The 15,413-nt window shown below is 42.7% G+C and overlaps 1 protein-coding gene across 6 annotated transcripts in view; it reads left to right on the top strand.

Annotated features, from left to right (window-relative positions):
• Positions 1–15,413, top strand: part of LIMCH1 (LIM and calponin homology domains 1) — a 307,831-nt gene that overhangs the window by 218,873 nt on the left and 73,545 nt on the right. For 3 of the 6 annotated variants that reach the window (XM_074951499.1, XM_074951502.1, XM_074951501.1), the window contains exons 9-10: positions 3,854–3,889; positions 10,225–10,351. In XM_074951499.1, coding sequence (XP_074807600.1) covers positions 3,854–3,889; positions 10,225–10,351 — 163 coding nt within the window. Of the gene's footprint in view, positions 1–332; positions 639–1,176; positions 1,486–2,636; positions 2,901–3,853; positions 3,890–10,224; positions 10,352–15,413 lie in introns of all 6 variants that reach the window. The other 3 variants (XM_074951500.1, XM_074951503.1, XM_074951498.1) reach the window with 2 other exon arrangements.

Genomic DNA, 15,413 nt, shown 5'->3' with positions numbered 1-15,413 from the left:
CTGTACCGGTTATGTGACTGTGTTTCTGGCATTTAACTAGGAAAGACTTACAGTGCTAAGAAGTTACACACTTTGACCAGAATTTACATTTAATTGGCTTCAGTTTCTCTAATCATTCAGCCTGCCATCATAGCAAGAAACTGCTAGTTGACACCACTAGCAAATTGTTCAGTCAACTAAGTTATTTATTCTAAAATGTTAGTAAAATTAGATATAAAAATGAAATGGATCTCTCTTCTTACCACTTTCATATGTTTCACTTCACCGTGGACTAATTTTTCATTATCCGTCTCCTCTTTTCCCCCTTGCTCTCAATAATCTTGTATTACTAGTGAAGTAGCAGGGTCAGGTACAGATGAATATTGCCAAGGAATCCAGTTGGCTGCCTGTATTGTCTCTCAGAACCAAACTCCACGCAGAGTGAGTGAATGGCATGAAACCAGGGAGGAAGAGCTTGATGGGAGTTCACCAAACAGTCAGAGAGATGATATGATGACTAGAAGGATGGGAACCTTTCAGAGGCAGACTAGCCCGGTTTGTATGCCATATTCTCCCATGTCAGTTGCCCATCGTCCGCTGCAGCAACAGAAAGAAGTAATTCATAAGAGAGACTTGAAGACTCCACAGAAAGCAGAAAGGTCAGAGAATGGAAGCCAAAAACCAGAGCTTTCTGCTTGCTTTGCGTGTAATGCTAACTGGGTCAGTCTGTAATGTTGTCCTACTCCTTTTAAAAAAAAAAGAGAGAGAGAGAAGCTAGGATGCATTTTACTCATTTCATATCCAATTGTGGCATGTATTCAGCTCATGAAATCACTTACAAGAATGCATCCTGTGAACATGAAACAGCTTGTTTTCTTCATTACACGTAATGACTTGGATTGCTAATTGCAGTTTAGCATGAACCTGGTTATTCATCTTTTTGGAGGGGGGTTTTGGACAACCCATAGTTCTTCATCCAGATTTTATTCAGGCTTCTACATGAGTAATTGCTTACCTGTAAATATGGGCTGCATAAAAAAATCTAATTCCTCATTTGCTTAAAAGAATAGCATATGTCCTGCTGTTCACCATCGTTGCCTCTTGTTCACCGTTCCTGTGCTGCTGCTGCTAAAAATGTTAGTTTTCCATCTTTTTCAATGGTCTTCTGAGTAATGGTACCCAAAATTGCCTCAGCAGCAGTTTGCCCTTGAACTGCAGAATGGAACAACATCATGGAACAGTTTCACCTGCCTCCGTGGGCTGCAATGTGACAAGGGATGAGAGCCATGAGAAACTGAAAGATCATGACCAAAGTAGGGGTGGGACAAAACACCAAGTGAGAATTCCAGATCCAAGAAGAGATGACATGATGGCAAGAAGAACTGGAGCTTTTCTAAAGCAGCCTGGACCAAGTGTTAAACAGTTCCTTCCAGTTCCTTTTTCAAAGCAGCAGAGTAGCCAGGAGAGAACTAAGGAACTTGTAAAGCCTGAAAAGAAAGTGAAGAGGTAAAGTTATTTTGTTCCAATAGTTTCTTACCTCACTATAATTGCATCTTAGAGGCGAGTCTCATGTTTCACTGAAACATGATAGTTATGTTTATAACCTTCTGTTTCCAAAATATATCCACAGTTACACTAGATAGGGTTATTTATAGAAACCCTCATATTTCAGGACATAACCAACCCCTAACTGAGGAGTTTAAGCAGAAACTGCCCCGCCCCGGGTAGATTGGTTCTTCCAGAATTCTTGCATCTTCCTATAAAACACCTGGAACTGACTACTGTTGGAGACAGGATACTGGACTAGATGGATCACTGGTCTGATCCAGGCTGGTAATTACTATAGCCTAGCAATATACTAATAATTATAATTTATCTAGATATAATTAAACACATGTTTTCCATCAAGAGAACCAGGAAAGTCCATACTGATTTGAGGAGGATAGATTATATTCAATAAATTAGGTAGCTGCGCAGGGCTGGCTTGTTATCAACTACCAAGCAGAAAATGTTGACTCTGGGACTAGATCCCTTCTAATCAGGCTGTGGTGCCTGTAAGCACATTGCTCCCGATGGATAGGGCTGCATGGGAGGAGTGGAGGGTTAGCCGTGTGGGTGACAATAGTTATACCTGCTGACAATCAAGCTTAGCTGCAAACTGAGCTTTGAAGGGATCTTGCTGTTCAGCTTCTGGATGGTGGTTGAAATGCAAAGTTTGTGGTTGAAAAGGAAAAGATACACACAAGTAAAAAAAAAAAATGATGGCTGCATCATTGTCCAGATTCTATCCTGAGAGCCCATTTCCGTAGTCCTATATCTAGCTACGATGGGAAAGGCTTGTCCCCTGAGTGAAGACAGAGTAATTTGAGATTGAAAAAACCTAGTGCTGGTGTAGCTTAGTTAAAATAAACTGTGGTACTTCTGGTTTACATCTTTGGATGAAACAAAGAGGGCTGACATTCCTTATAGGTTGGGGGAGCAGAAATACAAGTTCTTACCTCACTATCAAAATTCCACTGTGCGTGCCCCTAATACATTTAGCTTGTGAAATTCTATCCATTTGTTACTTACTGGTTCATCTGACTGTATATCAGATATGTGTATATAATAAACCATTTCTCATAATTACAAACTAAAATTTTAAATTGCTTTCTTAGCACCACCACTGGCTCAATCAAACATGAAAAATGTCCACGAATTTGTGCTAACAGTCCTCAGAGACTGGCAGTGCAGCCTCAACACAGAGAAGAAAAAGAGCAAGAAAGACAACATCTCCCTGATACAGGACAAGATGTGGCTTCCACTATTCACATGAGTAGTCATAGTCTTGATCAAATTCACCCAGATCAAACTTCACAGCTTCAGAAAGTTCCTGAGAGAAACAAAAAAGTGGTGTCATCCAGAGACGAACAACTGCAAACGTGAGCTTCTTACAGAGTGAATCACAGTTTGTGTCGTGCAGCCCTCTGTGTCCTGTTAAGAGTGTGTGCACACTACAGAATTTAGGTTTTGCACTTGCCTGGCTTATTTTAGGGTGGCCTGCAAACACTGTGTGTCAGTACTGTACTCTTTTGAAACAAATAAAATAGTTGCAAGTGGGGCGTTGATTTCTTTTCTATAGTCAATGGAAGAAAATGTTTGATTATAAAATGCAAAAAAGGCTTGTGAAAAAGATTTGGAAGAAGTTCTGTCTGGAGTTTCCAGAAAAAGCAAGATACTGAAATGTGTGGCATCTTTAGATTTGTATAGTTTGCTTTTTCTTGAATAGAAATTGAAGCTGGTAATGATGCTGATTGGTGTTCTGGATGTTCTTCCATATTCAAAAGAAATACACATGTCATATGCATGAGTCTAATAGCAAACTATGCACTTTTGTGAATAACACTGGCATATGGTGTGTTTGAATTCAAAGGATGACTTTTTTCTCTTGTGAAAAAATGTGGAATATTGTGGCTCACTCACTGTGCATGATACTTGTTTTACCTGTTTTCAGTATTGATGATTCTGAACACTGTATTATGGAATGTTTCAATAGAGTTATATCAAGATTAATTGCATGTATCTCTGGCTAATACAACAGTTAATCTAATACCATAGTCTCCATCAGAAGCTACTTTCTACAAACAATTTCACAATTTATTTCACCAATTTTTATATTTTGGAAAAAATGGTTTTGTTTCTACATAGTTTCCTTCATATGACTGGGTAAGTCTCATTTGTTGTTTGTATAACCTCATGAGGGGCATGTTTCTTTTTCAGCCCACTTGATTGATGAAGAAGTTTGGGGTTCAAATGAAAATTGCCCAGCTGTGTTGCTTTAATTGCAATTGATACTGTTATTACCAACCATCTAATTTTATATTTGGTCTTGTAGATTCGGCCCCAGAACTGCTGTGTCTGATGACGCAGAGTAAGTTGTCTTATGCTCACAGGGTTGCTTTAAACAACTTAAACTGCATGCTTTCTGTACTTACTACTAATTTAAAATGCAGTTGACGCATTTTGCTGTGTTCTGACACATAAATGTTTCAGAAAAGCACTTGAAGGTGGAATGCAATATGTGTTCATATTGCAGAAAAGAACTAAAAAAACAGCATGACGCTAATATGCAGCTGCTGCTTTAAAAAACTTGATGTGATTTTTTCTTCTCTTTTACTTGTGGGTTTGCATCACCTCTAATCCATTACTAGTAAAGGAAGTTAGAACTAGATCTGGGAAACATCTTGGGAAGTTTTGATTCTGGAGTGGTAAATTGAGGAGTGACTATGTGTCTTGATTGGTTGAAGAACAAAGTCAAAATAGTGTAAATGAGGTCCTTTGGTAATCCCCAAATATTAATTAGGAAACTAAACCTTAAATTGCTAATTACTCATGCCTTCCTAAAACCATGTCTTAAATCCTTTCCAGGTTAGGCCTATTATAACCTGTACAACTTAATTGGATTTCCTAGTCCCTCACTTTAGATTTTTCTTAATTTAAGGATAAAGCTGTGATGTAGGATTTGATGCTTAGAAGAAAACTCAAGCACATTTTAATCTCAAACAAAAAAACTTCATTTAAAAATAAGTTTATTAGGTGAAAAGTGTAGTTACTTATCACCTCACTTATGAAACTCAGAACATTTAAAAGCAAAGAAATGAGTTGTTAGGGACATCTTACGCTGTCCACCTAATAACTAAACTACATTCTTGTCATGTCAAAGAAATTCACGCAACCACCTGAATTCTGACTCAAATTAAATGCTGTTGATTAAATATCAACACTACGTAGCTTTTTCCTTTTTTTAAAAAAAAAGCAAATTACATGTATCATGCTATTATTATGCTAGAAAAAGACAAATGTGTTAAGACAAATATCAGAATTTCAATTTAAGAATTTTTAAAAATTATCTGTAACTCAGAAATACTGTGAATCTCCTTCTCACTTTGCAGAAAATGTCTCTTTTCATCTCAGAATAAATATGGCAACTTTTAAGCCACATCAGTTTTTAAAATCAGTTATTGGAGTTGCTAAAAGGGGCTTTAAAATGGAAAATGGTTGTACTTAGCTAAGTAGAGTTTTCTGCCACTCCATAATGTACTTGTCTGTAAACACCTACATATGTGCATATATGCATATGTGTAAACATATATGGGGGAGAGACTACATAAAGGTGTTCTATGAAGGTTTTATTGGCATGGGTTTGAGATGGTCATATTACTTGAGAATAGCAATGTTATAAATGACTTATGCTGTTCATTCCAAACTAGGGCGACCAGATAGCAAGTGTGAAAAATCGGGACGGGGGTGGGAGGTAATAAGAGCCCATATTTTAAAAAAAAAAAAAAAAAGCCCCAAATATCGGGACTCTCTCTATAAAATCGGGACATCTGGTCACCCTATTCCAAACTCATGCAGATAAAAATCCTTTACACTTCACTATCATCCATTCCGGATATGCTACATTTTACAGGATTACTATTTTACCAGTGTTTTAAGAGATTTTTTGAAAGTTTGATTGCATCCTTCCACCTGAAAGCTAAATGTCTTGGCCAGCTGGAATCCAACAGTGCAGGGCTCAGAGGGAGAAAAAAAAACAAAATACATCTGAAACACTTTTTAAAATGTGCTTTTCTGTACATAAATATGCCACAGCTCTTAAGTCCCAGTACCCTGAGACCTGCCAGAGAAGCAAAAGCTGTGTGTCCAAGTGGGAAGCTGGAAACTCTCCTTCCAGTGGCATAAAAACTCCTTTTTCTAGATTTGATGGGTTGATAGGTATCAGACCTTAATCTTGTCATTGGCGCAAGACTGAATATTCCCTGTCCTTGTCCTCAGGACAGTGTGGTTTGGTGGAAAGAAGGAGACGTTTATCTTGATCTCCCTAACTGCCCCACCCAGGTAGTAGGAAGGACAGTACAGGTCCAGGCTGTTGATATCCTCTCTTGGTATGTCTACATTGCAATTAAAACCCCACAGCTGGGCTGTGCCAGCTGACTCAGGCTTGGGCTGCGGGGCTGTTTAATTGCAGAGAAGACTTACGGGCTCAGGCTGACTCCCAAGCTCTGGGACCCTGTAACCTTGCAGGGTCCTAGAGCCTGGACTCCAGCCCAAGCTCGGAAGTCTATACTGGAATGAACCAGCTCTTCAGCCTGATGCCCAGTCAGATGGCACAGGCCAGCCGTGGTGTCTAATTGCAGTGTAGACATACTCTCTGTGAAGACCCTGTGTTGTGTTTCTTGAGAAGCCGCCACTTGCTAGTAGAGGCCCTAGTAGTACAGCTCCATTAGGAACTGCCAAGGAGCCAGGGATACTAGAACTGCTGTGGAGGAGCAGGGCCATCTTTGGATGTCCCAGCCTTTTGTAGACTTGCTGGTTTCTGGGCTGGAAAGCTCCTTCTTTGGGGACAGAGGTCAGCATCATCCCCACTGGAATGGTTTGGGGAAAATTCAGTGTGGGGATATTCCTAGAGTTTCACTGTTCTACTGGAGGAGTTGCTCTGAAAAAGCAGAAAAAAAGACAGAAAAAGACAAGCCTGCTCTCATTTTCTTTCACTTCTCCTCCCCAGATTCTTGCCACACACTGAGATTCTCTTCCCCAGGTGCCCTTTGTTCTCTCTCCCGCTCACCAGACTTATGCTGCCCATAACCTCATCCACAGTGGAGAAGCGGGGCCTGTTTCAGGGCAGGAGGAGGAAGTGTGAATATCTGTGCTTCTTCCTCCCCCTGCAGGCTTTGCTGGCTACAGCAACCCAAGAGTTGACTGACACCAACTGAACAGATGGAGGGAGACACAGAGAGTGGTTTGGTCCTGTATTGAGTGGTGGAGAGCAGTAATGGCAGTACATCGTGTTTTAGGGGAAGGTGAAGAGCCATTTCATTTTAAGTGCCCAGGCATAAGAGCTGTCAGATTTTAGCTGTAGGGTGGAAGTTGGTAAGGGTATGTCTACACTTAAAATGCTACAGCAACACAGCTGCACCACTGTAATGCTTCAGTGTAGACACGACCTACACTGACAGGAGGGGTTCTCCCATTGGTATGGGTAATCCACCTCCCCAAGAGGCAGAAGCTAGTTGAAGAAAGAATTATTCCATCGAACTAGCACTGTCTACGCTGGTGGTTAGGTCGGGATAGCTATGTCCTTTCAGGGGTGTGGATTTTTCACACCCTGAGATAGGTAGCTGTACCATTGTAAATTCCTAGTATAGGCCAGACCTGCGACATGTCTCTTCCCTCCCTTCCCCCTCTGTCCTGTTTGCATCAATACTGCTGACCAACCCCATCTCCCCCGAAAAGAAGGCTGACACGTCCTGGTAGCATGACAGTTTAGTGTTGATTTTAGGTTTATGCTTCACCATGAACCTGACAGACCCATGTGAGGTGAGATGTGCTTGTTTACTTCAATTTGACACTCTGGCAGGCAGCTCACTTTATTTAAAAAAAAAAAAAAAAAAGAGGAGTCTTGACATGTCTATAAAACTATAATGCAGCCACATAATGAGTATCCTGTCTACACGTTTCTAACAGATAATCATTTTCTTTCTCATAAAATGTAGTTATTCACCATATTCTCATTTAAATGGTGTACTATGAAGTTGTTGGGGTTTGTCTTACTAGAGATTTATGATGATCCTGAAATAGCTATGTCAGTCCTTTATTTGTGTTTGTGGTATCTGGGCTTCTTTGAAGCAGATGAAAAAAAAATTGGTACCATTCTCAAGAACAACTCTAAATTAGGAGAATAACATAACAGGCTTGAAAATAAGTGACGTCAATGCTAGGACACAGCCCACCAGAAAATATCTGTAGTCTAGGCAAGCTCTTGGCAGTGATATGTCTAGGTCTGTGGGAGAACGCCAGATTCAATAGAGAGGTCAGTCTGCTATCACTGAATCCCAAACTTCCAGAAAGAACTTGGGTGACTATCTACAGAACTTCCTTAGAGGTGGAGAACTTATGACAGTATGTACTTGACTTTGTATGATCCAGTGCTCCCTCTTCTTTGCACCTTCTTTTCCCCCTATTCTCTTTCCAGCACACAGTTGCATGGCAGTCAGGAGTTAAGCTAGCTCCATCTAATAGGGGATTGAATGGAAGATGCCACCCATCTGCTTGAATGGGATGTTTGATTATTTTTTAAATTATAAATGAGGAGAAGAATACTGTGGGGAACTTCTTCCCTAACGGCCATTTTTAGTTGAAGAGAGAAAAAAGTTTTATCTTTGAACAGCAGTTCATAGTCCAGGTTTCTTTTCCTTGCTTTCAAGATCATTCTTCTCAGGCAGAGACGACCATTTATGACAATCCGGGACCTGTTCCACTACATCAAGGGGGATAAATAGCTTTCCTTAAATATATTGTATGTGGTGCTGTCAGTCAGAGGAGACAGAGCACAGTACCTTGAGATGCAGCTCCTCCATACTTCTCCCTCTGAGAACTTGACTAATGCTGTGAGGGAAAGCTAGCTTCTCCATTGTGTCTCCCTGTGTAAAAGTATTTGCCCAATTGCCATATGTTACAGAACTTAGTTCCCAAGCGCTGTGTGACAGAGAAGCTGGCAGAATTAGATGCTGTTGGCAAGTGGGCAATTGAAATGACTAATCAGGCATTCAGGGGATTCTTTTTACTCCTCTGAATGAGAATTATTCTTTGTGTCTGCAGGACTTGGGAGGCTTATGAAACTCCTTTGAACCACTTGCCACAGATTGCTAATTTCTGTTATCTAAGGCCTTATTCCTAAGAGTTCACAAACTTCTTAAATTGCAGTAAATCATCAGAAGTGACAGTATTTCCATGTTAAAATTTTAAAAATCCTCCACACTCCAAATTAATTTTTTGAAATGTCCCTTAGTGCATGGCATTTCTTTAGTTCATTAAATAAAATGAACAAACACACAAACCATATAGCCTTTTAGACTTTAGTATTTAACAGTGCCCCATTCTGGAGTAACACAACCCTGAAGTTACAATCAGTGGGGAATCACTAGGGTTTCTGCTCAGCTCTCTGTGCTTTTTGCAAAATTGTTAGTAAGCTTAATAATAACTTATGCTCAATGTACATAACTAAGGGTTATAGAGTGTGTTCTGTGTCTATGGGTAACTTCCATTAGTGTGGATAGGAATTATGGGTGTGCCCTCTCTATGCATTAATGGAAGACTATAAAAACGTTTGTTTATTTTTCCTTGGAAAAAGGTTAATTTGCATCTTGGTTCTTTGGATATAGATTTGAGCTAAACCTACACATACATAACAGTCTTCATTACTGAATTTGTAGACTGTTAAATTGTATACATAAATAAGTATATGCACTGTTGCTTGCAGTTTTAACCATTTTATCTTCATTGTGCTTCTGCTGCTGATTGGCTCATTCTAGCTATAGAGGGGTTTTTGAACAATGCTGTGGAATTACCTCATGGAACTGCATGGCTTATTGTTTTAATGGCACAAATGAGGTAATGTTTTGCAAGTACCAGGCACTTCAAAAAATAATATACTTAGTATCTTCATGTGAATATCTTTAAACAAAATTAATGTACTGTAATATGTGATGTACTGTAATATGTAACTATGACCTTTTAACTCTCCAAAGATAAGAACAGAAATATAAAGAAATAGTTGTGGACTAGATCATGGCTGTTGTTGTACAGGTTTTGTGCCTTTCCTTTATTAGAACAGATGTATTAATAGTTCATTGCTGATAATATCGTGATTCTTCATGAAAAATAAACTATAACGTGACCATTCATACTTCATGCACTTCCCAGGGCAGATTCTCACAGTTTACTTACCATTGGCATTTAACCTGCAACGCGGTCTATAATACTGTACCTCTCAAACCTCTCTTGTTTTGTTATAAAATAAAATCCAATCTCTGCTACAGAGAGAGAAATTGGAGGTGTCTTCTCAAAAGTGATTCAGGAAGAGAGCTTCAGAAAGTTCGGCATTTTAAAGTGGCTCTGAGTAGATTATTTTTAAGACATTCTTAAATTTTTAACCCTATTAACGGGGGACAAGTGATAATGGAAAGAAAATGTTGCTGTCTAATATTAAAAACAAGGGATACTTGAGAAAGGTGGTGCTAATGTGCCTGCAGTTGTACATGGACCTAATGTGGATACCAATAAGTCCTTTTGATATACTCTGATTTTTGGAAGCTTCCAAAGAGAGATGTATTTGATTTTATTCTAGCACCTTCATGTGGGCTAGGTTTAAACCATTTAATCAATGTAAACTAATGATCTGCTTATTGTTCATCCTTTGTTTAGGAGTCTGAGTATGTTTGACATGAGGTGTGAAGATGAAGCTGTGATGCAGCCTCACAGCAAGGCTCGCCATGAAAAACTACAGCATATTCACAACCAACTGAAAGAGGATGAGGACAGATGGCAAGACGTGAGTACAGCATAATGTCGCCTCCAACAACAGCACTTGTGAAGGCAGAGTATTCACTCCAGTAAGGTATAAATGAACCTGTTAAATCCAGATTCGCTGTATAATCTCTTCAACAAAACAATCTGGAGTGAGGTTTTCAGGATTAGGATTGCCACTAGGCATAAGAGCCTGCAGTTCATCTGGCATTGGATGACATGAGGCTCTGTTGAGTTGTTCTGTTTGAAAAAGCTGCTCTTGTTTCCTGGAAAGCTGTGGAAAATGCTGTGGCTGGGAACAATTCTGCTTATGCTCTTATCTGTTTTTCTGAAGTAAAAATTCTTGCTCAAATCCATAAATAACAAAAAAGCCAAACTAAACAATACAGAAGGAGCCCAGAATGGGCACAGTCCTAATAAATCTGCGTAAATGAAGTGTTATGCTTATAACACTCAGACAAGATAATGGTGGGTGATTAACATTTTTCAGTCCAATCCCAGGCAACAAAGTTACCTCCCAAGGTTGCTTTACTTAAAAGTAGAATGCTACTCCCCCCACCCCACCCCCAAAAAAACCCTCGCAAAACACCCCCTGTACGTGCTCTCGTGTATTGGTGCTGATTTCCACAAATCACTGTAAACTCAGACATTCAAGAAAGCACTGAAACAGTGTATAAGTAAATCAGCACCAAAGGGATTAATACATACCCACTTCAGGAGCACTGGTTCTAAATGGTTAATTTTGAATATCCTGTTCTTAAGATTTTTTTTCATTGGAAAGCAATTGGTCCAGTAACTTCCTTATATATATATAAAACACTATTTTTAAACATTTGAGAGGCTGCTTTTAGTAGAAGTTTAATAAATACTAAAAACAGTTTGCTTATAAAACTAAGAATTGATTAGTGCAATAGATGCAGCATGATAATAGCCTACTGATATCGGGGTGTGTGTGTGTAAGTCCATATCAACTGGGGACACCCAATAAAGATTTATTCCTTCTGACTTGAATTTTTTTGTTTGAGAAGTTCTGGGACTCTGACTGCTGAAATACAAAGCACCCTGAGCTACTCTATATGAATTTCCTGGACCGTCTCTTGATACTGCATACTAAGCTCTATTATTTGTTAAGAACTACTATAAATTCCCTTATTCAGTGTCGTTGGTACCGTAAAACAGGGTGAGGACATTGTTTGTATTCATGGTTCATTATTGTTCTTGATGAATCCACTTGCTAATATATGCCTATGCAGTAAGTTTGCTAGTGATTTGCAGTTTCATAGATTTCAGTTGCTTTCTTTCTATCTCTGCTGATTTAAAATAAGAAAACTTAAAACAAATTATATCCATTTGCAAAAAGAGGAGGCAAGTTTATGTTAAAAAGTTTATGTTGTGAAATTTGCTAATGGAAAAACTAATTTCTAAACAGGCAGTACTGGGAGTACATAAATAAGTAAAGGTTTTACTGCTTCAACAGGAATAATTAGTAACAGGAAATCAAGAGAGTACCACATTTGAAGAAAGGGATTATGGACTGAAATATATGTGGATCATGTGAAGAACTGTTTTGATGAGCGTTCCCCTGAGTGTAACATTAGTATCTTGCTGATTTAAGATAAATTAAAAGTAACAGTGTGTATTCTTTTTAATAACGTAAATTATGCATATAGTACCTTCTGATAGTTTACTGATAAATTCAATTAAAATATTTTTTTCTTCGAGTGCTTGCTCATGTCCATTCCATTATTGGTGTGTGTGCTACAAGCACCGGTGCCGGAAGTTTTCCCCTCAGTGGTATCTGTAGGGGACTGGTTCTGGCATCCCCTGGAGTGGCGTGCGTATGTGCCGGTATAAGGGGCACTGCCGGCCCCTTCCCTCCCTCAGTTCCTTCTTGCCACCAGTTACAGTGCTGAAATGTCTCCTTGCTTTGCAAGCTTTCCTGTCTCTGTGTCTAGTAGTGAATTTGTTGTATATAGTTGTTTAAAGTTGTGTAGTTAATAGTTCCCTTAGCGTAAAGTTAGAAATAGTTAGTCCCGTATGGGACTCAGCCTAGGAACGGGGCATGTCCGAGTCCCTGGGCTTCAAACCTTGTAAACCTTGTTACCTTCAAACCTTATTACAAAAAACCCATGCCAGTCAGTGATTCCCATAGAAAGCTGCCTGAAGTGTTTGGGGAAACCATGTGAGCGACAAGTGTTGCATTTGCAAGAGCTTCAAGCCACGGACCAAAAAGGAGTGGGACCTTCGTCTTCAAGTGCTCCTTATGGAGTCGGCCCTCACACCGGCCAGTGGACTTTGCTAGAAACACTGCAGCCTCAGTGCGAAATGCACCGCCAGCACCAACCTCTAACCGGCGCCGATCCCCATCTCCGGTGCCGGCTAAAAAGCAAAGAAAGGGCAGGAGGGGGCGTTCTGCATCCCATAAGGGGAAGGAAAGAAAGGGCTGGAGGAGAGCAAAAACCGCAAGGGGCAGCTCTTCCCCTCCAGACAGTGGCCAGGCTGTGACTCCCGCTGAGCTGTCGAGCCCAGTTCAAGACCCGCCTGCCATCCCAAGAAGTGGCAGAGGCACTCGGTACCTGGCAGTGCTGTCCACGCTGGAGGCCTTTCAGGCCGCTAAGGATATACTGTCCCTTCTGGTGCTGCCCATGCTGGCTGCTGAGGTGCCCCATTCGAGGGGTATACCTGCCTTGGGACCCTTCTAGCCGTCTCCATCAGTGCGGCACTGCTCCTCGCTTCCGGGTGTGCCCCGTCAGCACTCACCTGAGCAGCACCACCATCCCCCGGGCACAGGTCAGCTTACCTGCCAGAGTTCCTGGCATGGGTCCCCAGACTCTAGGCAGCATTCCTCGGGCTCTAGGTGTCAATTGCCTGCTGTCTGGTGCAGATCCGCAGAGGCGCGGCACCAGTCCCCAGAGGCCCGGTGCTGAGAGCATCCAAGCCACTCTTCCAGCGCATGGCACCGTTCCAGAGGGTTGAGATGTCAGTCCCTGGAGCCCTTTCTCCGGATCACCGGTATGGTTCACTGCAGGCATTTTGACAGTCTCTGATACCTTGGTCTTCTCACTCCAATTTCCACTCCCAATCTATGGAGCAGCACAACTCACTAAGCATGAGGCATCGATTGCCGGGGTACCATTGCCGATCTGCCGAATGCCGCCGTCAGTCACCAGGATCGTGGCACTGAGAGCCATCGCCCCCATACAGGTCCTCAATGGAGGTCCGCAGCCAGAGCCGATGGGATCGGGGTAGACAGGCAGCCTCGGTACTGTCCTGTTCCCCCAGACAAGTCTCTCCCTCTTCAGCCAGAGAGGAGGAGACCCTGCCTGCAGCCCAAGGCCACCCACCAGGGGCATCGACATTCCCCTCTGGGCTGCCAGTGGCCAGCCCCTTGGCAACTGTGGAACACCTGGGGGTTTCCCCACCCATTGCAGGAGCATAGGTCGGTCTCGGGGGCATCTGAAAGACAGTCAGTGACAGTCTCCCGCCTGCCCCCTGACTCATATGCGGAGTCAGAGCAGGCTCCCCAGGGCCAGTCAGCGTTGGCCGAGGCTCCCCTAGCAGAAGGAATGGAGTTGGCGGACCCATCTGTACCTGTCCCCTCATCATCTTCACCCAATGAGGCGATAGCAGGGCCCTCTCACTCAGTTCCTCAGGATGATGTAAGGGCCCACCAGGAGCTTTTGAAGAGGGTCGCCTCAAATCTGGGGCTGGAAGCCGAGAAACTGGCGGAGCCCTCGGACTCCCTGTTCGACGTCCTAAGTGCAGCAGCCCCCTCCCAGGGTGGCATTGTTGGTGCACGTGGGAGTGGTGAAAATTACTAAGGCCCTGTGGCAGACACCCTCCTCCCTGCCCCCCCCCAAGCGGGCAGAAAGAAAATACTACTTCTCCACTAAGAGGTATGAGTATCTTTATACCCACCCAGTCCCGAGCTCACTGGTTGTGTCGGCAGCCAATGTGTGCGATAGACAGGGCCAACCAGGATCGACACGAACAAGGAGGCAAAGAGGCTTGATCTCTTTGGTAGAAAAATTTATTCTGTGTCTAACCTCCAGCTGAGAGTGACCAACCATCAGGCCTTGCTTGGCCATTATGATTTTAATATTTGGCAGTCGATGGCCAAATTTATGGACTTAATGCCAGAGGAGCTCAGGAAGGAATTCCTGGCTATCCCTGATGAGGGCAAAGCTGTTGCCAGGGCAGCCCTCCAAGCGGCCTCAGTTACGGCAGACTCTGAGGCCAGGACCATGGCTTCGGCCATTTTTTATGGGGCGGGTGTCCTGGTTGCAGTCCTCGTGCCTATCAGTGGAGGTTCAACAATCCATCCAGGACCTTCCATTCAGTGGTCTGGCACTGTTTTCAGTACAAACAGGCAGTAAATTACATCGTCTGAAAGACTGTAGGGCTATCTTGCGCTCCCTGGGGCTATACAAGCTGGGGCTGGCAAGGAAGCAGTTTAAGCCGCAACAGTCCCACAGGTTTGGGAGCCAACCTCGGTCAGAACCCTTCCGCAAGAAGGGCAAGGGGGATAAGCGCCGGCAGTGCCATCAGCCGGCCCCTCAGCTTACTCAACCTCCACCCGTAACCAACAGGGTAACAAACAGGCATTTTGAGGGTACGCTCGAGGGCGACCTTCCAGCTTGTGTCCTGGATCCTGCTCCCCTGTTATTTTCCAACCATTTGTCCCCCTTCTTCTCTGCCTGAGCCTCCATAACATCAGACCAGTGGGTCCTCAGCACAGTAGCAGGGGGATATACCCTCCAGTTTATTTCTGTCCCCCCCATCCTTCTCCTTGTCCCTCTTCAGGGACCCTTCTCACAAGCATCTGCTCGCTCAGAAGGTGCAGGGCCTTCTGCGGGTGGGAGACGTGGAGGAAGTCCCTCTGCGCTTGAGGGGGAAAGGGTTTTACTCCCACTATTGTTTTATCCCAAAAGCCAAGGGTAGTGGTGGTGGGTGGGTCTACACCCCATCCTCGACCTGCGGAGCCTCAACAAGTATCTCAAGAAGTTGAACTTCCACGTGGTCTCCACATGGTCTCTTTGGCCTCCATCATTCCTTCCCTGGATCTGGGAGACTGGTTCGCTGCCCTC

Source organism: Natator depressus, chromosome 4, assembly GCF_965152275.1.
Source record: "Natator depressus isolate rNatDep1 chromosome 4, rNatDep2.hap1, whole genome shotgun sequence".
NCBI classification, from domain to species: Eukaryota; Metazoa; Chordata; order Testudines; family Cheloniidae; genus Natator; species Natator depressus.
The sequence above is the reverse complement of the archived record's forward strand: the minus strand, read 5'-3'. Positions and strand labels throughout refer to the sequence as shown.